Source organism: Talpa occidentalis, unplaced genomic scaffold (assembly GCF_014898055.3).
Source record: "Talpa occidentalis isolate TD23 unplaced genomic scaffold, MPIMG_talOcc4v2.1 talOcc4.3, whole genome shotgun sequence".
Lineage (NCBI taxonomy): Eukaryota > Metazoa > Chordata > Mammalia > Eulipotyphla > Talpidae > Talpa > Talpa occidentalis.
In genome coordinates, this window is record NW_023603184.1 from 14,519,102 (window position 1) to 14,546,263 (window position 27,162).

Consider the following 27,162-nt stretch of genomic DNA (forward strand, 5'->3'; position numbering starts at 1 on the left):
ACTAAAAAGTTTCTGCACAGCAAAAGAAATTTTAAAAAGTAAGGCAATTTATGGAATAGTAGAAAATATTTGTAAATAACATATCTGATACATAGTTAATATACAAAATATCTAAACTAAACAACTGAATAGTAAAAAAAAAAAAAAAAACCTCTACTTTAAAAATGGGCAGAGACTCACTGGTGGCACAAGGGGTTAAGACACAGCACTATGAAGCTATCCACAACCACTGCAGCACAAGTTCGATCCCCAGCCAAGGAAGTGACCTACATGGCGCAGCAGACCTCTCCTGTCTCACCCGCTGCTCCTCTCAGCAGTGTATTTCAGTAGATCCACCTATTCTGTTTCCCACTCTGTCTCTGGTGACTCCCCTCAAACCCTTTCCCCCTCACCTCTGGCCTGTACCCCAGTTCTTGTATGCATAAATACATCTTTTAAAAAATTAAAAATAAAAAATAAAAATGGGCAGAGAAATAAAATAGATATTTTTTCAAAGAAGTCATACAAATGGCCAAGAGGTACATGAAAAAGTGCTCACATCACTAATCAACAGGGAAATGCAAATCAAAAACCAAAATGAAGTATCACTTCACACCTGTAAGAAAGGCTAGCATCAAAAAGACAAGATAAAGGCTTCCCTGGTGGTGCAAGGGGTTAAGCACCACACTATGAGGCAATCCATAGCCTCTGCAGCACGAGTTCGATCCCCGGCTGGCCAAGGAGAAACCCACATGGTGCGGCAGACCTCTCCTGTCTCGCCCGCTGCTCCCCTCAGCAGTGTATTTCAGTCAGTCTGCCTGTTCTGTTCCCCACTCTGTCTCTGTTGGATCCTCTCTCTCACACACACACACACACACACACACACACACACATCCCTGGCCTGTACCCCAGCTCTTGTATGCATAAATAAATCTTTAAAAAAAAAAAAAGACAAGAGAAGAAATGTTTGCAAGGATGTGGAGAAAGGAGAACTCATGTGCACTATTGGTGGGGACGTAAATTGGTGTGGTCCCTATATGTGAAACAGCTTGAAAGTTCCTTAAAACATGAAAAACAGAATTACGATATGACCTAACAATCTTGAAGAGATATCTGCGCCCCCATGTTCACAGAAGTGTTATTTGCATTAGCCAAGAGATGGAAACAACCTAAGAATGTTGACATATAAATGGGGGGAAAAGATGTCCCACAAACACACGCCGAATATTATTCGGCCATAAAAAAAGAAAATCCCACCATTTGCAACAACATGGACAAATCTTACATGGGAGGTAAAACACTGAACTCCTAGATACAAAGAACAGACAGGTGGTTTCCAGAGTCCTGGGGGTTGCTGCAAGGGAGAAATGGGTGAAGATGGTCAAAATGTGCAGACTGTTAGTTATAAGAAAATTAAGTTCTGGCAATATAATACTGTAATGCTTAGTTCAGGTGGGGTGTCTGCAAAGAGCCCCACATTATCTAGATGGAGATGTGAAGAACAAGGAGAGTAAGCTCCTGAACTGAATTCATTCAATGGAAACTGAAGCTCAAAGGCAGATGTGAACTTAAGTGTATAAGTCCCTGAGGAATTTTCAGGAAGGCGGGACTAGTGCCACGCTTAGTAGAGGTTAAGTGGCAAGAAACATCATCTGATACCTCAGAATATGAAAGCAACTGTTAACTAAAGAGTTTAAAAAAGAAGTAAAGTAACTGGAAGATGACCTGATCCTTTTCAATTAGATGTGTGAAGCAAGATGGAGGGAGGTAATCCCTGCGATACAGCATGGGGAGGGGGCCTGGAGGAAGAATGTAGAAAAGAGCAAATGTCAGGCCCCCCCTGAATTTCAAGGCTCTGGGAGCTTTGCTCAGGCAGGCGGCATTTCTCTGCCAGATTACAGCCCAGCTTCAGGGAGGGGAAGGCTGTGTTCCAGCCTCCCCATCAACATCCACCTGCCTGCGAGACACACGGGGTCATACAATTTGGACCAAAGATCATTTGAAAACAGAGGCACCAAATGGAAAGCCGAGGGGTCCGGGCAGCCGCCCCTCCTCTGCACATGCACACTCGAGCTGCCAGATGGCCTGTGCACATGTGAAGCCTAAGAGGGAGCCCGCGGGAGGCTGCACCCCTCGCAGCCATGCAGACAGCGAGCCAAGCAAATTAAAGCCACACTCAGTGACAGCAGAAATGCGGACCGCAGGTGGACGAGGGTCTGGGATTCTGGATTTTGTTTCTCCCTCTTCTCTGCATGCCAGTTTTGTCAGAGTCACACACACAAATTATAATAAAATTGTCATTGTGTTACCAAAGTAAAAAAAAAAAAAAAATGGACTCATCACAGTGGTCATTTTTCATTCTTTGACTGTTGTAGTAATGAGTTCGTTTTGCTCCAACTGCCAGAATCACTCAAAGGAGTGGTACTCGTGGGTAATAATAAATAGCCCTACTTGGGGAAACCATTAACCTTCCCTGCAGCAGGCCAGGTCCATAAGCCTGCTGACTACAGTCTTCCTCTCCTGAAGCCAGACCGAGGGAAACCCGGGACAAGGATAAGACACATAACTCCTAATGCAGCTTATGGGTCTTTGGAAAACAAAACATATAGTAGGATAATAGAGGACATCTAATCTGGAAATGTTTTTGTCATTTATTATGGCAATTCCATTTGAGTTTTCAGTTACTCAAGAACACACTGTTTAAATGATTTTGAGGCCCAAATCAGCATTGTTTCATCTTGTAGCATCTTTCCTGTTATCTTCCTACACAGCCTTACAACAAACCTCACTTCAGTTTTTCTTTTTCTTTTTTTTTTAAAGATTTATTTATGCATGCAAAACTGGGGTACAGGCCAGAGGTGTGGGGGGTGAGAGGATTCACTAGAGACAAGAGTAGGGAGCAGAACATGTAGACTTACTGAAATACACTGCTGAGGGGAGCAGCAGGTGAGACAGGAGAGGTCTGCCACGCCATGTGGTTATCTCCCTGGCCGGCCGGGACTTGAACCTGTGCTGCAGAGGCTGCGAACAGTTTCACAGCACTGCACTCAACTGCCTGCACCACCAGGGAGGGCCCTATTTTAGCTGACTTTAAATGAAGGTTTCACAAAGCCTCCTTCAGCAAGTAAATCCTTTTTATGGTGCCTCACCCAACACATACTAGAGATTTAATGGATCCATTTCGTCCTCCCTGAGAGTCTGCAAATATTAACTTCATTTAACAACAAACAACACAGAACATGTCAGAGAGCTGATGCAAAGGGCCCACATTCGAAATAATCACCACTCATTTCTATGCTCGAGTGCATGAAGCTGACAGTGTCAAATCCCACTGAAAATAAATACCTAAGTCGGTGTTATGATATCTGTTCTCATCAGACCCGAGGAAAGGTGAATGCTAAGGAAGTTCCTGTCTCCCAGAAAAACACAAATATGATACTCATTAAATTTAAATATATGAAAATTTCCATAATAATTTTTATTATTTACCGACACACACATCGCAGAGCAGTGATTTTTCACAGTATGTATTACGGTCCATTAGTGAACCATGAGATCAATTTAGTGGGTCATGACCCGCTTGGAAGGAAAAGGAAGAAAAGGGTAGAGGCAGGACGGGAAGCGATGGAAAGAGGAAAGGAGAACAGAGGGAGGAAAAGAGGTAAGGATATTTCCAGGCACTTTTTTTATTTTCAGTTGTGGGGTATGCACAGGCCAGGTCAAAATAGAAAACGTAGTTCTTATTGTGTACTGCCATCTAAGAAACTTGGAAAAGAATACTCAAGGGGTTCACAGACCCCTGATCCAAATGATTAAGGAGACGTCGTCAGGCTTGCTTGGAGATATGTGGCTGTGTTGTCTACACCTAGATGTTGGAGAAGTGGAAGACGTAAGCCTAGGACAGAACCTTCGTGCACACGCACATTTCAGGTGTGAACAAGGTGAGAAGGTGGCCCAGAGGTCGTTTAGGGGCTGGGTGACAGAAGAGGGGCTAGAAGGCTCAGGCAGAGTCATGGGTAATTTGGTTTTTGTTTGTTTGTTTTCAAGATTTTTTATGTATTTTTACAAGAGCTGGGGTACAGGCCAGAGATGCTGGGGGATGAGAGGATTCACCAGAGACAGAGCGGGGAACAGAACAGGCAGATTGACCGAAGTACACTGCTGAAGGGAGCAGCGGGCAAGACAGGAGAGAGCTGCTGCACCATGTGGGTTTCTCTCTGGCCAGCCAGGGATCGAACTGGTGCTGCAGAGTTCAACCAGCTGTGCCACCAGGGAGGCCCAGAGTCATGGGTAATTTGGATGAGCCATCTGGGGAAATGGGGAATGGCACTACTGAATCTGAAGAGATTTCTATTGGCACCAGAGACCCTTCGGAGACAAGCAGTGTTGACCAGTTGACTATGGAATACTAGAGACAGGAATTCTAAGGGTACCAATTATCAGGCTACGTTTACATTTTCAGCAGTCTGTGAAGTAGAGACAGTGAAAGCCTAGACTATCCCAAATTTGAGGGTATGCACACTGAGAACAACAGAAAGACAAGGGGACTGAGACAGGTGTGAGGTTTGGTATGGACAAAGAAAAGAAGCATGATGGATGAGATGGACTAAGATAAAAGTCAGAGGCAGAGAAGTCTCGGAAAACAAAAACAGAAGTACTATATGATCCAGCAATCCCGCTCCTGGGCAATCCTCTGAAGAATATGAAATCATTAACTCAAAGAATTAGAAGCACCACAATGTTTATTGCAGCATTATTTACAGCAGCTAAAATATGGAAACAACCTAAGTGCCCACTCATTGATAGATGAGTATGAAAAGATATGGAGGGCCCTTATATAAATCTGCAAGTGAAAGAAACATACATAGTGTATGATGACAATTATATCACACTCTGAAAAATAAGCCAGAAGTGGAGTAGCTTGAAACCACAGCAAGACCCAAAAGTAGGCAAAGTGGTTAAAAGGAAGTATGCATTGGAAGGATAAGAGTTGCTGCCTGGCCAGAGAGTGGGATAGCAGGGCCTGAGATTTCAGAGGGGGCACAAGTTCCCCAAGGCAGATCCAGGGTGCAGCACTCAGGAAGGGTGGCCGAAGTGAAGTGAAATATTGTCCCAACCAAGAAGTCAGGAAGCGCTGAAGTTGGGGTAGGGCAGGGTGGGTTATCACGTGGAGCCTGATGTTGTTTGCCCTGACGGCAGGACTTGGCATGAAACTACTTTGAGTGTGTTGAATCCTCCCTAAATGCGGAGCCAGGTGTCTGCAAAGTCAGAAGGTGACAGCAACAAGGAGGGGGAAGACAGGAATTGCAAAGAAGAGGAGGCTTTTGTATGAAGGTGAAAGAATAAAGCAGAAAAATTCAAAACAGCTTCCCACTCACACATTCCAGGTAGTGCCAGAGAAGAAACCTCTTTGCAGAACCCAAAATACCATGTTTGTTCACACTGTGTCTTCTCCCCTTCACTAGTCTCCCCCCTTTCCTACTTCTCAGCCTATGCCTGGGGCCTTCCAATGTGAGGGGACACTGCTCCAGGCAGGGCAGGGTGGATGTGGAGACAGAACTCTGGGCCCCAAGTCTATCTCCAGCCTTAACCAGGGAGCAAGGAAGACGCTTAGTCTCTGTGTACCTGGGCCACTCCTCCAGAAAATGGGATTAATGATATTCATACTTTTCACTGCTGTTTGGCTATTTAGAAAAAGATGACAGCCCAAGCGGGAAAATGCTTGAAAGGCCAATTTTATGCCCTAATCCTATTGCTGATGCTTAAAGTAAAAAGAGGTTCCAGGCCTCCCTGGTGGAGCAAGGGGTTAAGACACAACCTATGAAGCTATATGCAGCCACTGCAGAATGAGTTCGATCCCCAGCCAGGGAGCTACCCACATGGTGCAGCAGACCTCTCCTGTCTCGCCCGCTGCTCCCCTCAGCAGTGTATTTTGGTCAATCCTCCTGTTCTATTCCCCACTCTGTCTCCGGTGAATCCTCTCACCACCTGCACACCTTTGGCCTGTACCCCAGTTCTTGTATGCATAAATAAATTTTAAAAAGAGGTTCCAAATCTTAAAATGCAAACTTCAATATAACTGGTTACTTAATTTGACCAAGTGATTCTTCTCCAGGTTTTATAGCTTATCTATAAAATGAGGGAGATGGATTAAATCACTGTTATCTGTCTAGCCAACACATATTTGTTTGCTTGCTTTTGAGGGACTCTATACTCCAAAAACCTATACTCCAAATCCTAATGGTATTTCTATTTTACCAAGCTTCCCCATGCCTCAGCCTACAATATTACAGATCCTCAAAGGCCCTAAAACCTAAGAATCCCTGCAGATAATTGCTTTTCAGTATATGTCTGAGAAATGGGCTGCTCAAGAGAAAAGGAACACACACCTGGCACACAGGTGCTCAATAACTACAGTTCAATAGAGGTTATATAAGAAATCTAGTGGAAAACTGAAGCTGAATATCTAGATGCAGAAAACTCTTAACATCCATAACCGATCCAGTTCTCCAGCATCAACATACGTGAGTTACATAAAAGGTAGCTGGGAACCAAAACTTTATTTTCAGTATTGCCAGGGTGAGAAATGGAATTGGTCACCCAGCACAGGGAAAATGATGAGTCCCCAAGACAAATTCATCATTCGCCAAGCTCAAAGGGCAAATTCAGAATTATATCCCACAGCACCTAAATTGTGTTTAGATGTAGCCACGGTGTGACTCAGACCTTTGCATTTTTTAAGAACTGAGACAAGATCAAAAGCAGAATTGATTCCATCTGTATGTGTGAGTTTTGAAGAATTATATAAAATCCTTGAGAATTCTTGCCAGTTTAATTGAATTCCAAGTACCATGGGGGTCAAAATGCAATCATATCTATTCTCATTATCCCCAACAGTAAGGCCTGGGATCAACATGTATCTGAAATCTGAAATGTGGATATCCTCGTGGCCACAGCCATAGTCAAACCTTTTTATGGCCTGATCATACCACAGACATGTAGATAGAAAGGCCTCAATAAGTAGACAATGTGGGTTTATGGGTAAAAATGCTTCAGCTCATCCTGAGCTCTGGGATGTGGCTTGGTGGAAAGAGCAAGTACCTTAGGAGAACATTCAGCATAGCAGTGGGCAGAGCACAGGCCTCTGTACAGGGGACAGGTCCCACATCATTATGCCATTACCTTGGCCATTACATTACCTTGGCTTCCCCATCCATAAAATGGAAGTAATTATAGTTCATATCTCATAAAATGGCTGTGAAGAGTGTTTTTGCAATAGTAACAAACCAAAACAAACAAAAAAAAATGCCTAGCAGTAAAATAAAATAACAGAATTAACTAAAAAAAAATTGGCTGTGAAGATTAAAAGTCCTAATAAGCACGTCAAGCACTCAGCAGAGCATCAGAACACAGTAAATGGTGATGAAATAGGTGGAAACTTACTTTCCCTGCAAGGTGTATGTTGGGACTTGCTGTGAGGATAATCTACAGTTTTGGGCACCTCAATTAGAACAGTCTAAAGGGAATTTTATGCCACAGTGTCCACTATATGTTATGGTAAGAATATGTTTCAGAAGCAAATTGCCACCCTCTCTTTTGAAGAGTCTGTTGCTGGTACGTGATTCTCCAAGACCTGCTTCACCAAACACCAAGAAGTAGGAAGTTCCCAGAGGGCCTCTAGCACTAGACCATTGGGTCCAGATCACAGACACTCAGCAATTCTTGCTCTTTCAGACAGGGTCTTAGCATTAGGGACTCACCAATCTATTCCTATTGCACCCAGAGTAAAGCAGGTGCCGAATGCAATAGCCCAGTGCATGCAGAATAAAACAGGTAATCCCTTTACCATTTATTCTCTGTACCACTTATGTTGCAGCTGGCAATTTTACCTTCCAAAATTCAATTAGCTATTTTCACACAATCATGTCCTTGTGCATATTCCTTAAGAGCACCACTGGTCCCACTTCGGGAACCTTGCTTAGCACAAGCCTTCCGGTACTCACCGCATGGTAAAAGATTCTACAGACACTTGGCTTTTTTGTTTGCTTTGATTTTTCTCATAAATAAGGAGTTTAGTTTTACTTAACATAGGCTCAACATAGGAAAATTTAAATAAATAAAACTTCTTGTGAAAAAAATTACACTAAAAAAAAAAAGGCCTGAAAAGTATTAAAGCCTCAGCCCCAGGGAGCTACAGCAACTCCAGCTGATCCAAGGAATTGAAAAGATATTGGGAGGATATAACAGGAAGAAAGATAATATGAAATTATTGAGGGAGAGAGCCTCAAAATGGGCCACAGGGGGAATCGGAGGTCGGGGAGAGGGTCTGGGAGGAGGGGGTTCCACACTGGAAGCCACAGGGTGGGGTTCTCAGAGGATCCATGTGGCCATGAGGTGCCATTAGTGGGGAGATCCATGCACACCATGTGGAGGCACAGGACCGGGGTAGTCCATGCAAGAGCCAAATGGGGAGTCCCAGAGTGGGGGCGGGGGGAGCATGTCCATTGCAGAAGCTCCAGGAGAGGCATTCCATGTGGTGGTTAGGGTGGTGGCTCCCCCCAGATCCCAGGGTCCCACCCCATGGGTATCTGAAGCTATGAGGACCATGATGGGCCAGCTGCACCTGAGGTTCTGCAGATACTTGGTTGGCTGATTTCTACACACACTTGCAAGTATCTCTGACTCTTAAAGACGTGCTGTCCCAGGAAGCTCAGGAACTGACAAGACTATCACAACTACTGAAATACTTGAAATGATATCAAAATGAAAGAAATTTTTTCTGTTAATTACTACCAAATTCAGAACAGATTATTAAACAGCCTTCTTTAAAATGGCTCGAGATAAGCAACCTACTGGTGAGGAGTCAAAAGTCAGTTCCTAGCAGCATGAGTGAGAGGAGTTAGCTCCTTTCCAGCCAGGGCTACTTGACGATGCTGGCAAATAAAAAGCTGAGCCCCCAGGCTGAAGAGCCACACCAAGAGGAGCCAGTGAGCCTCTGCCTATGACCCCAATGTGCCACACCCTCCTTCCCTCCTTCGTCTTTGCCACTGTGAATTCACAACACCAGATGAGACAAGCTGGAACCATTTCCAAGGTTTAGGATGAGATTAAAAAGGAAAAGGACTAAGGTGGGCACAGGTGACTCCGAAGAGGTGGCATACGTCACATGCAAAGCCAAACCCTGGGGTGGGGGGGAACAGATGGCCAGTGGGCAGTAGATGGAGCCACGGGAATTTAAAATGAAGGCCCTCTGGATGGCAGTCCACCATGGGAGATGCCCATTTGTACGAGATGATATCCATTCCACCAGCTGGCCAGCTCACCGCCTGGAATCTCAACTACCAGGTAAGCTTGGGGACTTGCAAGAATTTTACACCTCCTGAATAGGACCATGAAAACGTAGAAGACATTTGAATTGTTTTTTACCAGTTCTTCCTTGGCTGCATGACAATAAACTGACAAAATTTAGAAGAGAGAAGAAAAGTGTTCACTTCCTTCCTCCACCCCCTTGTCCCACCCCAAAAAAGAACAAAACAAAAATCTTGGATATTATAAACACTAACTGGGGCTGATGGAACTGAAAATTCCTAAAAGAAGAGATACGTAGGAGATACCACTGATTACTAAATCTTTAACTCAGACTGTAGATGAAACACAAAAATCACCCATAATGTGTCAACTGGGAAACTGAATCTAAAGATTCAGAAACCATGATGAGGTGTGGTTATAATTATATTTGTAAAAGGCTCATTAAAAAAAAAAAAAAAAAAAAGATGTCAGGGCCTCCCTGGTGGTGCAGGGTTTAAGTCTCAGTGCTATCAAGCTATTGCAACCACTGCTCCGAGTTGGATCTACAGCCAGGGAGCAGCACACATGGCATAGCAGATCGCTCCTGTCTTGCCCACTGCTCCCCTCAGCAGTGTATTTCAGTAGATCTGATTGTTCTGCTCCCCACTCCGTCTCTGGTGAATCCTCTCACCTCCCGCACCTCTGGCCTACACCCCAGTTCTTGTATGCATACATAAAATCTTTTAAAAAAAAAAGGCCAGGTTCCAACCACCCAACCACACACCTATCCTGACAATGGTTGTGCTAGATTGTTGCCAGAATTATGGGTCATTTTGCTTCTCCTTCGGCCACAAATAGATGAGTGACACCTCAACAGGCAGTACAGAGCACTGTCCATGACAAAAGGACTAGGCTCATCACCCTCTAATTCATAATTCTACAGTTCAATTCCTCTTGTCTCACCATGGGGGTTCAATCCCACTCAAACTGGTCTAGTCCCTGTGTTAAGATAAAGGTTAGACTCCACAGCCTGTCTCCATGTGACGTGGCCCCCGCTAGACTCCTGCCTAATTCACTGCTCACTCTCTCTCTGATTCCTGCCCACACCCACCTTCTCTCCAGTTCTGGAGGAAAAAAATCACACTCCTTCCCACCACAGATAATAATATCCACATTTCCCTTTGCCCAAATTCCCGCCTAGTTATCTCCTATTCATCCTTCTGATGTTGGCTCAAAAGTCATTTTCTCAGGAACTCTGTGCCCTGGTTTCTCCTTCACAGCCCTTACCTCCACTGGTAATTATGAGGAACTGATGACATTTCTTTCCCCCACATGAGCCAATGTCTGTTTCCTCCCCCCCGCCAAAACCCCTTACCCCCAGCCCAACACCTGCCATGTACCAGGTTTTCAGTAAATGCTGTCTGAAATAATACATATGAGAAGGCCACGAGAAACAGCAGATGTGATTATTTAACACTGTATGATCTGAAAATTAAACCATGGTGAAAAAAGGAAAATCCTGATGCCTGGAGCAGGGGACGGAGGGGTTGGTAAACAGGGAGAGGAATGTCTGGCAAAGGGGAACTTATTTTTGGGGGTGAAGGGCATGTTCTATATCTTGACAGGGATTTGGATTACCCAGGTGTCAAAAATGTAAGAATATATACTTAGGATTTCTTTGTATATAAATTTTACCTCAAAAAAAAAAAAAAAAAGTCAGGGGTCTCCCTGGTGGTGCAAGGGTTAAGCGTCAGCACTATCAAGCTATCCAAGCCACTGCAGCATGAGTTTGATCCCCAGCCAGGGAGGTGACCCACACGGAGTAGCAGACCTCTTCTGTCTCGCCCGCTGCTCCCCTCAGCAGTGTATTTCAGTCAATCTGCCTGTTCTGCTCCCCACTGTCTCTGGTAAATCCTGTCACCACCACCCCACACACACACCTCTGGCCTATACCCCAGTTCTTATATGCATTAATAAATAAATCTTTAAATAAAAAAAAAACTGTCAACAAGTAACCCTAATCAATAGTGTGCATGCTGAAGTGTTCAGGGGTAACCTGTACAAATACCTGCAACTTACTTTGAATGTGTCCAAAAAAACAGGAGGAATTAATGAATGGAAAGAGGAAAAGACTAATGATAAAGCAAATATAGCAAAATGTTAATTATACCATATAGGTGGTAGGTATATGGCTGTTCACTGTACAGTCCTTTCAAATCTTCCATGTTTGAAAATTTAATAAAATAAGGGGGAAGCCTGCAGAGTATAACTAGAAATGTATTTACATTGCAGTCAGATGTGGTTTCAAATCCATCTTCATCACTTACAAGCAATGTGCCCTTGGGCAACACCATTTCTTAAATGTTCTCGCCATGGTAGCTCCATGTGAAATGGGCAAAAACAATCTCACAGTGTCATCATGGGGATTAAATAAGAGAAAACCTTTGATCCAACAACTAACACAACGGGAGTTATGTTAGCCCTCTCATTAGAGTCAACATTTTGACAATCTGGGACAATGAAACAAAAAAGAATCTTGTACAACTTTTCTCTTGCTATATCCCGAGGGAAATTAAAAGGATAAATTAACCGTGCTATTTTTATAGGCACAGACACTGACCTTCCTCCTACCAGTAGGACACTTGGAGCTCCATGTCTAAAGAGCAACTGACACTGTCACCCCTTCCTCACTCCATCCCCAGGGGCCAATTCCACCTTTTGGGAGAGCTGGCCAGGGTTAGCAATGGCCACGTCAGGTGGCAATTTGGGGGGATATAAGCAGAACTGTAAGTAGCACACAGGTGCCAAGGCCCCCAGCCCCCTTCCCAGATGTGCCAGGAGACAGACCTTGAGATCTGTGGCGGCATCTTACACGCTGTCAAAAGTGGCAGTCATGGCTTTTAGCATAAATACATGAACTGACTGATGACCTTATGATCATAAATAAAAACCTCCAATCAAGACTAATAGTATGTATTCAACTGAAATATATCTAACAGGCCACCACATGCTCACATCTCTAGGCTGGAGGTGGAGGAGTCCATGAGTGACAAGACCAAATGAGGAGGAGGTACTGACATCTGGGAGCAAGGAAAAATGAACACCTCCCAGTGCCACACAACAAAACCAATGCCCCCCCAAGAAAATGAAGTCTGGTGTCTTAAAATCAGTGAAAGGGTTCAATATATGTCACAAGTGAGACATGACAGGCAAAGGAAACTAATTTTTTAGAAAGCATCTCTGTGCCTACTAGGTTACCCACTTAGGACGAAGTATTTCAAGCTAATTGAAATGTGTGCATCAAACCTAACTTCCATCCTCTCTCCCTTGAAATCTTATTCCCGTTTACATAATTATAAACCCACCTAGTGGGTTATATATTAAGCCTAGACTGCAGAGTCCCAGGAGCCAAGCCACACTGACTAGGTAAGCTGCCTTGCATCTAGCCCTGGGCGGGTAGCATCAGATGGGCACTGAGCCAATTGTGCAAATCTCTTCCCTTCTCATTGTCAAACTGATAGCTTGAAATTAGCTGTGGTGGGAGTATTTACACCATGGACATTGGCCAACACTATAGATCAGGTCATTTGTCCTTGTCTCTTTTCATAGAGCCAATTTGCCAACACGTGAACCTGTTTTTTACTGCTATGAGGAAGGAGATAAATTTGGGGAAGCTTGCCACATCTGTACCATCTTATTAACAACTGCCCTCTACCAAAGCCCACAGCTGAAAGATGGGTCAGCCCAGGGAATCATTTTTTTACCATGTGCTGAGCAAATCAGGGGTATTCTTACTTCTGATTTTCCCTCTGAGAAAACAGACAACCTAGACACAGACTGGATGGTGGGCACATAAACTGAAAAGTCTTGCCAACTCCGGTGGCAGTGAGTACTAGTACTGAAAAGCCCCTTGCAAGGCGTGGTTATGAGGGAACCAAGACTCTCTGGGTAAGCAGAGAAGCCAGTTTGTAGAAAAAGGCGGAAGGATGAATGTAGACTGTGAAAAAAGAGACACAAAGCCAGCTCCTCAGCCCCTGTCAAAGAAAGCAGGCTAATGAAGCAGAGTGAGGGCTGAGAAACCAAAGGGCCTGGGTTCAAATCTCACCTCTGACATTTACTTATATGAGACTGGCTGTATTGCTGTGAGGTTACTCTGTGTGCCCCAGACTCCTCATGTCAAACATGGAGAGCACAGCAGAATTACTTCACAGGGTTGTTGAGAGAAACAAATGAGAAAGTTCAAGTAGTAACTGCTCAAAAATTTTAGCTAATATTTCTACCAATTAATCATAGTCTCCATACGGCCCAGTAATACTTCATTCCCATTCTGAATATATTACATTAGATTCTCCTGTGGCCTAAGGTCCCACACTTGAGTTGGTTTTACCTGAGTAGCTAGGTAATCTGTCCCTTGAATCTAAAATAATGTAAAAATCCCCTGGACCATGAGGTGACCTTTAGCAAATCTTATTCTCAGCCCATACTTAAGAGTAAAATGAGATTCCAGTAAGAAAAAAAGAGTAACAACTTCAACAACTGTGAGGTGCTGTACCAAAATCTGGGGACTATTATCCCTAGAGGGAAAAGAACATATATTAGCCACAAGAATGGAAAAGCACATGTTTAAAATGTCATTCTTATTGCCAGTCTATGGACAAGAAATTATTCTCCATCCCACTAAAACAGATTTAGTCTCTGTAGGATTCACTAGGCTGATTCATGTGTTCACCTCCAGTATTACAAGATAATAACAGGAAACTGCAAAGAGAGCTCTATGGCACTGATTTCTGAATACACTTCTATCCAGTTTAATTAAATTCAAAATAATGTTCATAATCCAGATCCTCCTATTCTTTTCAAAATGAAGATTATTTGATTATGAAGTATGTAAGTTTAGAGATATTTTTGCTCAGCCCTTTTTGACAAGAACTTTAAAGGCGCACTAGTAATTTCAACACATTTTCTTCTCAGACTTCACATTTTTCTTCAGCATCCCTTGGTTTTCTGTTGACATTTGGTAAATGAAAAGGTAAGTGACAGAGCAACGGTGTTCAATACCAGGGACAGAGGTAGAGGGGCAGGTTTGGGAGTCCTGCTTTCATTCTGACACTTAATTCCATATTTCACACCAAAAGAGTTAAGTTAGAAATATTCTAAACCTTCCTATTTACTGGTACTGCATAAATGCCAAAGCCATTTTGTATTTCTGATGTCAGAGATTTTTATTTCAAGCTAAGAATAGATTTAATGTATATAAATCAAAATCAAAATCAGATTCCTCTCTTGTGGCTAAGATGCATTAGGCAAAGTCTCGCCTGAGTGGACAGATGGCAGGTGCAGCAATGACCTTGGGCTAAATACTTGAGGCAGCTACATGGCCTTATTTACATCTACATTAGTTGTTTTAAACATAGTGTTTATCCCCAATCAATTTGGTATTTGAAAGGATCCCTGATTTTCCTTAAACATCTGTGGAAGTTTTTTCCAGGAAGGAAGTCAGAGTAGAGAAAATAGGAGGAATGGTCATATGAGATATTTTAATTCTGCGGGTGAATCCTATCCAGGTTTTTAAATTGTTTTCTAGTAAAGGCTTTTCTGTGTTTCAGGGAGAAGTTCAAATTCTCTTATGACAAAATTGACAGCATGGAAAGATAGAATACAATAGAGTATTTGGGTGAAAAAAGCAAGGTACTAAATATTACATCCTTTATCTTATAAAAAATTAAGTGAGCATACATATATGGATGAATATTTGCATGAAAAAAGGTCTGGAAGAATCCATCGTACTTCCTGGGCAACACAACTCAAGGAAATAGAAGGGGGTCAACAGGACCATTTGCATTTTATTGCAAATACCATGTGCCATTTAAATTTAATAACATACATGTTCCTCTCATAATTTTCAAAAGTCAGTGAAGATTAAAGATAGGTCAATGCTTGGTCTGGCTTGAAGCTGAAATCATTACAACAAAATAACTCTCATCCTGAGAGTCCTTGACTGGACTTGGCACTAATATAGGAAGAGGTAAAAATGCAATTGATATGACTCGCTAAAACATCTGCTTAAGACTGGCAAATACATAGCCAGGGGAATAGGGGGGAAAGGCAGGATCTTGAGGCTCTTATTACAGATGAGGAAACTAAAGCCCTAGAAAGTGAAGTAACTTGACAAATAGCCCACAGTCAGCCAAAGGTGACCTGTTTCCTGAACTCATCCAATATATTTTTCCCTTACCCAGGTCATTCACCCTAGACCTGAAACTAAACCTATATCCCAATATCTAGGAAGTGCCCACTGATAGCCCTGAGAATGAAGACATATACAGAGATAACTGATACTTCTATTTTGCTAAAGAAACCCTTGAATTATCCTCAATTTCATCTGTAAGACCACAGATCTTATGGCAGAAATAATGCCAATTCCATCCAACTACACCCATAAAACAGAAGAGAGAATACATCCCTACTTTTTTATAGAGCAACATTATTTTCATTCCAAAACTAGACAAAACATTTCACTTGATCTTAGCCAAAAGGCCAAGAAGCGATATACAAAACATTTCAAGAAAACAAAACTATAGACCAACATCCTTCATGAGCATAACACTTTAAAAATTCCAAACAAAAACATTAGAAAATCAGACCCAGCTGGATCAATCTGGATCAGGATCATGATCAATCTGGAGTTTATTGCAGGAATACAAGGATGGTTCAACATTGTCTTTTTACAGACTGAAAATGAAAAACCTTGTGATGATTTCAATAAATAGAAAGAAATCACTTCACAAAACACATGATAAAAATTCACAGCAAACTAGGGATGGAAGGGAAGTTTCTCAACCTGACAATGGGCCTTGACAAATAAAAACGAAACTACAGCTAACATGATACTTAACAGTGAATAAAATTATTTTTCCGGGGCCTCCCCGGTGGCGCAGCGGTTGAGCACTGGGTTGCAAAGCTGCCCGCAGCCTCTGCAGCACCGGTTCGGTCCCCGGCTGCTCCCCGGCCACTGGAGGAGGGTCCCGCATTGCGCGCAGACCTCTCCTGCCACCCGCTGCTCCCCTAAGCAGTGTACTTCGGTCCTTCGGCCTACTCTGCTCCCCACTCTGGCTCTGGTGAATTCTCTCACCCTCCCGCACTTCTGACTGTACCCAGTGCTTGTATAAATAAATAAATAAATAAATAAATAAATAAATAAATAAATAAATAAATAAAATGAATCTTAAAAAAAAAAAAGATTTTTCCGTAAAGACTGCAATCAAGGCAAGGATGTCCACTCTCTCCATCATAATTCAATAATAGACTTGAAGTTCTAACCAGTGCAAAAAGACAAGAAAATAAAACTATTCACAGGTGATATGATTTTCTAAATATTTAGAAAATTTTCAAGGATTTGACAAAAAGCTACTAGAATTAAAGTGAATTTAGAAGCCCCACATGATAGAAAGTTAACATCTTTAGGATCATATTTCTATATTCCAACAAGGAAAAATTTAAAGTATTGCTTACCAAAGCATTGAAAACTATGAAATACATGTATATAAAACATGTATGCTCAAAACACTGATGAAAGAAAAGAAATAATACCTAATAAGTGGAGAGAGATATATTCATGGATCAAAAAAATCAAAATTGTTATGATAATCTTCTCCAATTGATCTAGATTCAGTGAAATCCCAATCAAAATGCTAGCAAGCTTCTTCAATAGAAACAAGAACATAGTAAGATGAATAAGGAAAAGATAAGGCCTGGAATATCCAAAAAGATTTTGAAAAAAAAAAGAAAAAGAAAAAGAGAATTCACACTACCTGGTTTCAAAACAATATAAAGCAAAAGCACTGGAACTCAAGAAGGGGTGATTTTACCCTAAGGGATGACATTCTGGTTGTCACAGCTGTGACTGGGGACAGTTATTGGCATCTACTGGGCAGAGGCCAGAAATGCTGCTAAACACCCTCCAACACACAGGACAGTGCTCCAGTCCAAAATGTCAATAGCACCAAGGTTAAGAAATCCAGAGCTATAAAATTCAAAGAAGTGCTTTATTAGCATAAAGAAAAGAGGTATAAATCTATGAAACACACTAGAGTCCAGAAGTAAACCTCCACTTATAAGGTACCAAGGTAGTTCAGTGGAGCAAGGTAAGTCTTTTCAATAAAATGATGCTTGAACAATCAAACATCCATATGTTATTTCATTAACCTTCACTGCACCATATACATTAACATGAAACAAACTACAGACCTGAAAGTAAAAATAAAACTATAAAACTTCCAGAAGAAATTAGATGTTTGTGACCTTGGACTAGACAAATACTCTATCCTAAGACACAAAAACCACATCTCAAATTTAAAAGTTGATAAACCAGAATTAATCAAAATTTAAAACTTCTGTTCTTTGGAAAACACTGTAAATAAAATGAAAAAAGAAGAGAAGCCACAGATTGGGAGAAAATACTTGCAAGAAACATATCTGATAAAAGTCTTGTATCCAGAATACGTAAAGAAAGCTCAGACTCAATAAGAAAACAATGCAATATTCTTAAACAGTCAAAAGACTTTAAGACACTTCAAAGTAGAGATATGGATGACAAGAAAGAAATGTAGAGATATATAATAATCACATCATTAGTAATTAGAGAAATGTAAAACAATTATTGGAATGACTGAAATATACATTTTTTACAAGTTGAGAAAATCAAGAGGCAGTGAGGTTGCAAAGGAGTGATCAAAATTCTCACACATTGGGAATACAAACTGGTCCAACCACTATGGAAAGATGTTTGGAGGTTCCTCAAAATGCTAAAAATGGAGCTTCCATATGATCCAGCAATTCTACTCCTAGATATCTACAGCAAAACTTTAATTCAAAAGAACACCTGCACCCCTATGTTTATTGCAGCACTATTTATGAAAGGTAAGCTATGGAAACAACACAAATGCCCAAAAATAGATGACTGGATCAAGAAGATGTGGTACATATACACAGTGGAATATTACTCAGCAATCGAAAAAGATAAACCTATGTTATTCACAGCAATATGGATGGAGTTGGAAGGGATCATGCTCAGTGGAATAAGCCAGAAAGAAAAAATTACCAGATGGTTTCTCTTTTAGGAGGAAGGTAGAGGATCCAAATAAGGGATCAGGAAAAAAAAAGTAATTACAATAAAGTAAATATCAAAATCAACAGGCAACTACAAACCAGAGACATTGGGTGGGGGGAGAGAGAGAGGAGCAGGATCAAAACAGGGGTGGGAAGAGCACAAGGGACTACAGTGATGGTACATGGGTGACTGGGTGGTGGGAATTTCATGGAGACTATAACCAAGATGAGAGAGCATGCACTGTACAAAAATGAAGAACAATGTAAAAAATATATAAAATTTAAAAACTTCAAATAAAATTCTCACATATTGCTAATGGGAATGCAAAATAGGACATCTCTGGAAAAGCATTTGGCAGTTTCTTACTAGGCTAAACCAAAAACTTACATAGGACCCAAACATCCCCCTTCTAGGTATTTATCCAGGAATGAAAACTGCCCATACAAAGACTTTTATGCCCCAAACTGGAAACAACCCAATATCTATCAAATTCTGGTGTAATGAAATACTACATGGCAATAAAAAGAACAGAACTAGACATAAGTATGTGCAAGAACATATGTAATCCTCAAGACCATTTTGCTAAATGAAAGAAGCCAGACCCACACTTACACGGCCTCAGTTAAAGGCAAAATTTTAGGATGGAGAATAGACTGGTGTTTAGATATATGGAGGGAGAAGACTGACTGCAATGGGGCAGAAGGAAGTTTCTGGAGGTGATGAAAATGTTCTATATCTGGATTGTGGTGGTGGAGCCATGATTGGATACTTCTGTCAAAACTCATGCATTTCCTTTTTAGGGGTGAATTTTACTGTATATAAATGATTCCTTAATAAACTTGACTTAAAAAAAGAAAAAAAAAACTGGTGGCTCATGGGCGTGTTCTCTTTGTACAGCATGACATTTCAAAAATCTGAATTAGTTGATGACATTTGAAAACAAGATTTTAAATAAAGTGCTTTTCTTGAGAAATCAGAACTTTGGCGCCCTGCATTTCCTCCCCTCACAGGCTCCAGAACAGATTGCCTCTGTGGACAAAGCCCCCTAACTGACCCAATTCAAAGAGGTATTTTACCCACCTGCCTCTCCAACCAGCTCATAAAGGTCCCCTGTCCTGGGCTACCAGCTGCTTGAGGGCAGTGGTCAGGCCTGTCCTCGACTAAACCTCCAGTGTCTAGTGGAGCGTTTGACCTAGCACATACCAGGGGCTGAATAAATACTGCCAATCATTCATTCATTTGCCACCTTCCCAACAGCTACAGTAACTGACATTTACAATACCCATAATGTGAACTGCTCCTTTGGTCCTACAGCCCCCCCAAGAGAGTCACCACCCAGGGCAGCCATCCCATGACCTAGAATAATGTGTCCCTGTGTGTGTTTAGAAATCCCCTGTAATATGTTGTCAAGCAACGAAAATGTTTTAGGATCATTCCAACCATTCATTTTTGTTTGGAGAAGAGTAGAGTTGTTTGTTTGGGGGGAAAAAAAAGGAAAAGGAAGAAGGACACAATGCAGGCTTAAAGGTTAATGAAAATGAAAAGGGAGTGTGCACATTCATGTCGATAGTCTCAGATCACATTCCAGTAATTTAAGAGTTGAGCACAGCAGACTTTGGACAGAGTCCCTGGCTGTCATCAGAATTTCAGTTTCTCAAAGTTTCTACTGGTGATGTTGGGTTCTAAGGAAGGGTGTGTGACAGGGAGCAGACATCTCCCCGTCCACATTCCATGCAGTGCTACTGCTCCTTTGCTTTGAGTGTGGAATGGGGGTGGTCGAAGGGGGGGGGGTACAGTTTGAGACATCTTGCAAGTATCTCTGAAGCACTCATAATTAGCATTGAGAGTAAAAAGCCCAAATATACTACACTGGGAAAAAAATTTGTTCAAACATCAGATCAAGCATTCTTGTTATATATCTTTAATGTTAAAAAGAGAAAGTGTGAACATAATGTAATTATATCCCATCTTCACCCCTCCTCACCCACCTTCCTTCTTTAAAGACTTTAAACAAGTTGTCTTTTTTATCTGTCTGTTTTCTTCTTTTTCCCTCTCAAGATCCCAAGCATCTCCATACCCCCAAACCCAACATCCAGTGCTAGTCCCCATCTAGTCCTTTCCAGCCTCTTTTGTGATGCTCTTACTTTCTGGGCCCTCAATGCTATAGTATACCAGAATTCAATGCTAGATGTCCTCTCATTTTTATAGTCCTATCTAGGTTTCTTCTAGAAAGATCCTAAATGATCTTCTAGAAAGAAAGGTTTCTAGAAGAAACCTAGATAGACTCCTTATCTAGAAAGAAAGCTAGATAATTCCATGCTAATGGTGCCATCATTTCTATCTCTGTACCCAATATCAGCCTGGAAGTCCAGACCACTTTGTTCAAGTAGCAACCCACCATCTTCAATCAGATGTTTAATAAACATGTCAAGCTTAACATACACCAAAGCAACTATTTTCTACTACAATCCTGAGCCTCCACCATCCAAGTAATGGAAACTTCATCATTCTGGAAACTTGAACCAAAAACCCTGCGGCCATCTTGGATCTTCACATTCTCTTCCCAACCCACCTCTAATTCATGGAAAAATTCTGTTAGCTCTATCTCCAAAAGATGTCCAATCTAACTAGTTCTTACCACCATCCAACTCATCCTACCTTATCTCCCTGCTTCCACCTTTGACTGTGAGTAGGCAGGGCCTGAGGAAGCCCCAGTGCACAAAGCCTTCCTGATATTTCTCTCTGAAGCTTCCAGTGCTCTAGCACAAAAGGCCCTTTGCTTTGTCTGCCTGAAATGCCATCATCATCAGTCCTGCCAACACCTCCTCAACCTTCAAGGTCCCTGCTCTCCCAGATTAACTGTGTCTTCATTTTATTAGCTCTGATGATACAGTTTCAGAGTTCAAGGGTGCATATCACTCTCTTAATGAGGGACTCTTACACACTGCCTTCTCCTTAGTCACCTATGGATGCCCTGCTCAGTGCAGACCTGGACAGAGTCAAATATTCAGTCAATATTTGCCATTTTACAAAAGCAGCTAGCACCCACCGGGCATTTACTATGTACCACTTTAGATGTGTTAGCTCACTTAATCTTCACAACAACCCAAAGAGATGGGAGCTGGTTTCATGACCATTTCACAGATGAGAGAACAGAGACCCAGAGATCAAAGTCACATGAAATGAGCACTGCACCCACACTTAACAGGCACACACAGTAAAAGCTCACTCACATGAGCCGCAAGGAAGATCAGTAATGATTCAAAAGTCAAATCTGAACTTTACTATTGTTCCTGGAGCACTGATGGCAGAAGGGAGTGAAGGTCATCAAAGCTGGCTCCTAGAAAGAGCCTTATTTCCCATGCCAATCTCCCACATCCAAAGGAGAGGTCACTGCTTGGGAGCAAGGGTTCCATGGAGGTGGACATTAGGAGAGGTAGTCTGAGAAAGGACACTGAGGCAAAAGCCTTTCCTTTACGTGGAGAAGAGAAGGATGTCCTATTCCTCAGGAATAACAAAGCAAAAGACCTGAGGGTGGAGTGGCTGAGAGTAGGCTGGGAACACGCTACAAGGTGTCCAGAGATGAAGGGTGAAATCCACTTTTAACCATTTTTCCACCAGGGCAAATGTCTGGCTCAGCCTTGCTTAGGAAACAAGGAACAGTGATGCTGCAAAGGACAGGAGAGAGGAAAGCTTGCATTTTAACAGAATCTTAATACCATAGGTTTGGCTTTTCATAACCACTTGGCCTTTGGACATATTCTGCAGTGAGTGGCAGCAGCAAATCACAGCTGCCCCTCAGAAGAAGTTTGAAACCAGATTGACTATTCACAGTCAAAGAGCCCAGGAAAGGGTCATCCTTTATCCTGCCTGCCCCCTGCCCCTGCTTCCTCACACAAACCCCTTAAGATGCCCTGCATGAGGTCCAGGACTCACCCACCTTGCGGTGAAGCGGAAATGTGAAAACAGATGAAAGCAGGTAGAAGGCAAGATGGAGGGGGGCAAGGTGGGGTGGGGGCAAAGTAGACTGTGATGGTAGACACACAGTGTTGGTGGTGGGTGCAGTGTGGTAACAACACCTGAGGGGGAGATCCTATGCTGCTAGGACACAATCAACAATGTAAACCAACATTACCTTGATTTAAAAAAAAAAAATTAGAAATAAGAACTAAAAAGATGTGGCCAAGAGGACTAAAAAAAGACAAGGAATTCAGCATGTGACTCTTTGACTGAGAAACATGTCATAAAACTGGATCAGACACAAACCCAGAAAAAGGAACCCCCAAGAGTCCAGCAGTGAACTCCATAGGGGAGAGGGATCAAAGAGAATTATCATCAAGAGTAAAAACAGAAAGAGCACCCCCAAAAAACACAGAGGAAGCAACAAGTTACAATTGAGAAGGGGTAAGAGATTTGGGGGGACAACTTTGATGATTTTCAACATCATTTTCATCAAGGCATTTTTCCTAGTTATCCCCACCACTGCCACACTAACAGAAAATAGGAAGCAGACACCAGGGCTAAAATCAAAAGCTGTAGATGAGAAGTCCCCTAAATTAGGCCCCAAGGCCTGAAAAAAAAAAAGCCCAGAGGTTCAGAAAGAAAGTACAAAAGTGGGGAGGCAGAGCAAGCATTCAAAAGTGATCAGAGAAATCAATATGTAACAATATGTAACAATTCTACACCATATTCTGTATAGAATACCCAACAATGCATAAAATCCAAGTCACATATTACAGGTGTTTAAACAGGTTTTGGTATTTGCACTCAAATGAACAATATCCATACGTTAGTATCACATAGACTGTTTTCAAGGATCTGATTCATTTTAAGTGAAAACTCAAAGTGTGTTTCTGATCCAGTGAATACTTAAGCATTTACATGTGTCTGACTTAGGACCTGCCTTTCAATCACTATGCCAAATACACTAAAAACTACTAGTGGCATAAAAATTGGGGGGTCTAAAAGAAAAATACCAGATGGTCTCACTCATAGCAGGAATCTAGAAAACTTAAATAAGGGACCAAGGAAATTAATAACTATAAGAAAGTGAAAATCAAAATCAACAAAAAAACTATGAACCAGAGACACTCTATGGGGGGTAGGGGGTGGGAGGGGAGGGATTGGGGTCAAAATAAGGGGGTTGCAATTGTATGGGGAATATAAAAATAAAATTTATTATAAAAAAAATTGGGAGGTCTAAAATCTGTCAGAGGCTTTTCTCAGGTTTCAGACACACATCTAAAGATTACTGTACTTTGTCACCATTGTAATCACAATAGAAAATTCCTTGGCAGTAACTTGCACACAGACACTCCACACAGATGACCATTTAAGTAAATCACAGAAAAAGGGCTTTGCATTAAGTTATTGAAGACAAGAAATATTTTTAACCAGAAACCCTTTTATCTGTAACAGTATGCACACCTTCATAATTGGGGGAAGAGGCTTACTGGGGGTGGGGGTTGGGGGGGGGTAGGAAGCAATCCTTATTAGTCCTTGCTAAACCCACAAAACTACCAGATCGTATCAGCTGAGGTGAGAGCTATATTCCCAGGGGCCCAGAATTTCATCAGAAACAAAAGCCTGCCTTCACAATTGACACAGTAATCATTAATTCAAAGACAATTGCTGACTGTCCAGTTTAAGTTCTGAAGCACCTTAGCGCAATTCCCCCTAAATGGAATAGCTTAAACAGAGTTCTCCGAATCGTCCAAGGAATTACAGAAATCGATTTCCTAAGAATTCTTGGGCGTCTAAGAATTAGTATTTTGAGCTTAGCCTCCCGCAAACTGAATTAAACACTTGACCAGTGCATGGGTCCCTTTGCAAGATGCAAGCCACTATTTCAGGTATCTCTACCCTAAAAGAAAAGGGATCCCTTGTCAACATTGGGGGGTGGGGGGTGGGTTAGGGGGACGCTCCTTGGGAAAACCGCTGACCCTGAGAACTGCCTGAAACTCTCTAGCCATTTCGTGCAGTTAAAACCAGTGGACACCCAACAGGGAGCCCAACATGCAGCGGCTGTCTCCACCCTGAAATGTGTCCTACTAAAACACACCCCTTAAGGTGCCCTAAACACACCGAGCCCTTATCTAAACGAAGCGGGAGGATCCCGTAACTTGTCCAGAAAGAAGACGCGGCGCCTTCCCGGGAGACCTGCTTCTGACAGCTCGCCCGCTGCAGCCTCAGCAGAGAGCGGAGAAGCCCCCGACACCCGCGCTGCGGGGACCTCTCCAGGCACCGCCACCCCGGCCAGAGCCGGCCCCGACGGGGGCCCGGCTCCTCCCGGAACCCCCGCGGGCGCTAAGCAGCGCCAAGTGCTTACCCGGGTCGGCCCGGCAGGGCTCCGGGAGGGCCGCCAGCAGCAGGAACGCCAGCAGCAGCAGCAGCGGCGACGGCGCATCCTGGGGCGCGGCGGCCCGGGGTCCCCGCGCCGGCTCCGCGTCCCTCACGCCCGGGGAGCGCGCTGCTCCCCCGCCGGCCCGGGCCCCGCGCCCCCGCGCTGCCCGCCGGGCTTCCCGCGGGCCCCGGGGCTTCGCCTCCTGCCAAGCCATGGGGACGCTTCACACATCCAGGCCGCCGCCTCGCGCCGCGCCGCGCCAGGGAGCCCGGCTCTCGGCGCCCGGGTCCTCACCGGGCATCGCCCGCCATGGCCCGGGCGCCGGAGGGCGGGGACGTCTGCGGGTCCTGCCGCGCCCCGGCGGGCTCCGGGCAGCGGCGGCTTCACGCGCGCAGGGCCCGGGGCCGCATGGAGCCGCGGCGCGCGCGGGCCGGGGTCCCACGGGGCGGGTCGCCGCGCGCCGCGGGCAGCGAGGGTGGGACGGACGCCCCCGGGGTCCCCTCCCCCGGGCCGGCTCCTGCGGACAGAGGGGGCGAGGCTGCGGGGAGCTGGGCTGGCGGCCGCGGGGAGCGCTCGGGACCTCCCTCCCGCCGCCGGCTGCTGCTGCCTCTGTGCCCGGCTCTCCTCGCTCGCTCGGGCTCGGTTCCCGCGGCTCTCGGGGTTCTCTCCAACCCCGGCTCCCGGGCCGAGAGTGTTACTGCAGCTCGGAGCGGCGCCTCATTGACAAAGAAAGCACGTAGCCACCCGAGCGGGCGAGGGAGGCGAGGCAGGCGCGCGCGCGCATCACCGTGCGGAGCCACCGCGCGCCCCCCGCTCCCGCGCACCCCGCCGGCCCCGGGCCCGCGAGGGGGGACCCCTTGCGGCAGTTCCGGTGCCGTGGCTGTCCGAGTGGCGAGGCGTCCTCCCCCTCGCTTACCTGCCAGGCCCCTATCCAGAGGGAGGGAGAGCCATCTGCTAGAGGGGCCCAGAAAGGGGGGGCTGCTAATTGTTCCGGTCTGTGAGCTGAAAAGGCCAGAAAGCTCTTCATCCTGCCTTTTGGAAAGTCCTTTGCAGACGCATGGACGCTCTTTGTACTGTTTGTTTACTATACTTTTCTGAAGGGCCAGCAGAAACCTGCACGCGTGCTTAACCCCTCAGGAACCCAAGTAGCTGTGACCTAGTTGCAATAACACGCGGGTAATAAATAGGTGCTGTAGCCGGACCATGTGCAAAGCATTGCAGTACACATTGGGGAAACCAAGGAACAGTCTTTTCATAAGAGCGCCTTCCTGCAGAGAGAATTAGGAGGCCACTAACTAGTCAGTCCAAGTGGCCTTGTAGTAGCAGGATGACATGGAGCAGGATTTTTGATCCAGCAGACGGGGTAAAGGAGTGAGTCCTGCAGCCTTCAGTGGCTTTGCAGGTTTTTATTGGGACTTACCAGGCACACACACGGCAGGCCGGGGGCTGGGAGGCCTGCCAGCCCCCAGCAAGTCTGGGCTCTCCGGTGTTCTCTGGTGGCCTTGTTCTCTGCTCCTCTCGTGGTTCTGCTTCTCGTTATCTTTCGTTCTGTGCTGGCGTCCCCATGACGCCTCCCTTATAAACCCCGTCTTCGCCCAGGTGAATCCACCTACGCAAGTCCACACCCTCCTCCAGGTGTCCACCATCAGGCATGCATTCAGGACCGCAAGGATCCATCAATCCTAATGGCCCGTGGGCAGAAAAGCCTGATACTTTACTTACCCTACAGGCCTCCCTCCTCTTCCCCCTGCCAGGCTAGATGGCCTTAATTAAGCAAGTTACCCAATATCAGAGCTACACACATTCCCTCAGTCTATAAATTTATTGAGTGCCCACTGTTTGCCAACTACATGCCAGGTACTGGAGATATGTGTGGTGGAGCAAAAAGCAAACATTCCTGACCTGAGGAAGCGCAAACTCTTGATTCAGCAAGATTTACTGACTGCCTGTTAGGAGACTTTGCAAACAACAGACATCCACAAAATGTCGGCCTCCCTAGAGGTGGCATTCTGATCCACGTGCCCTGGAATCAACAAATAATAGATGGCATGTGTAGGGTAAGTGAAATGGTCAGGCTTTCGTGCCACTGGCCTCTGTGGCTATCACCTGCAGTCTCCATTGTGCTAATGCAGGAGGTGCTTGGGAGCGTGGGCGTGGGGTATGTGCATGATTGGACACCTGGAGGATGGTGCAATTGTAACAGGGTGGTCCCCAGGAAAGGGGGAGGTTCCAGGTTCCCTGCCCCACCCAAGGGAGGGTGGAGCTTAGCAGGGAGATAAGAAGCTGCAGAGGAGACTGAGGAAGGAAGCAGGATGGAGCCAGAAGGAGACCTGGAGGAGGCGCATGGATCCTAGAGACACGTGAAGAAACTGCGCTTGTCTTTTGGTCGTGAACGGGGTAACACAGATGTGGGTGAGACCCGTGGGGAGGTGACCATGGCAGC

General features: G+C 44.2%; 1 protein-coding gene across 2 annotated transcripts in view; it reads right to left on the reverse strand.

Moving 5' to 3' along the window:
• KIAA1549L (KIAA1549 like) overlaps nucleotides 1-24,933 on the reverse strand; it is a 241,513-nt gene extending 216,580 nt beyond the window's left edge. For both annotated transcript variants that reach the window (XM_054699279.1, XM_054699278.1), the window contains exon 1: nucleotides 24,705-24,933. In XM_054699279.1, the coding sequence (XP_054555254.1) occupies nucleotides 24,705-24,933 (229 nt within the window). The remainder of the gene's footprint in view (nucleotides 1-24,704) is intronic.
• Nucleotides 24,934-27,162: the final 2,229 nt, after the last annotated feature.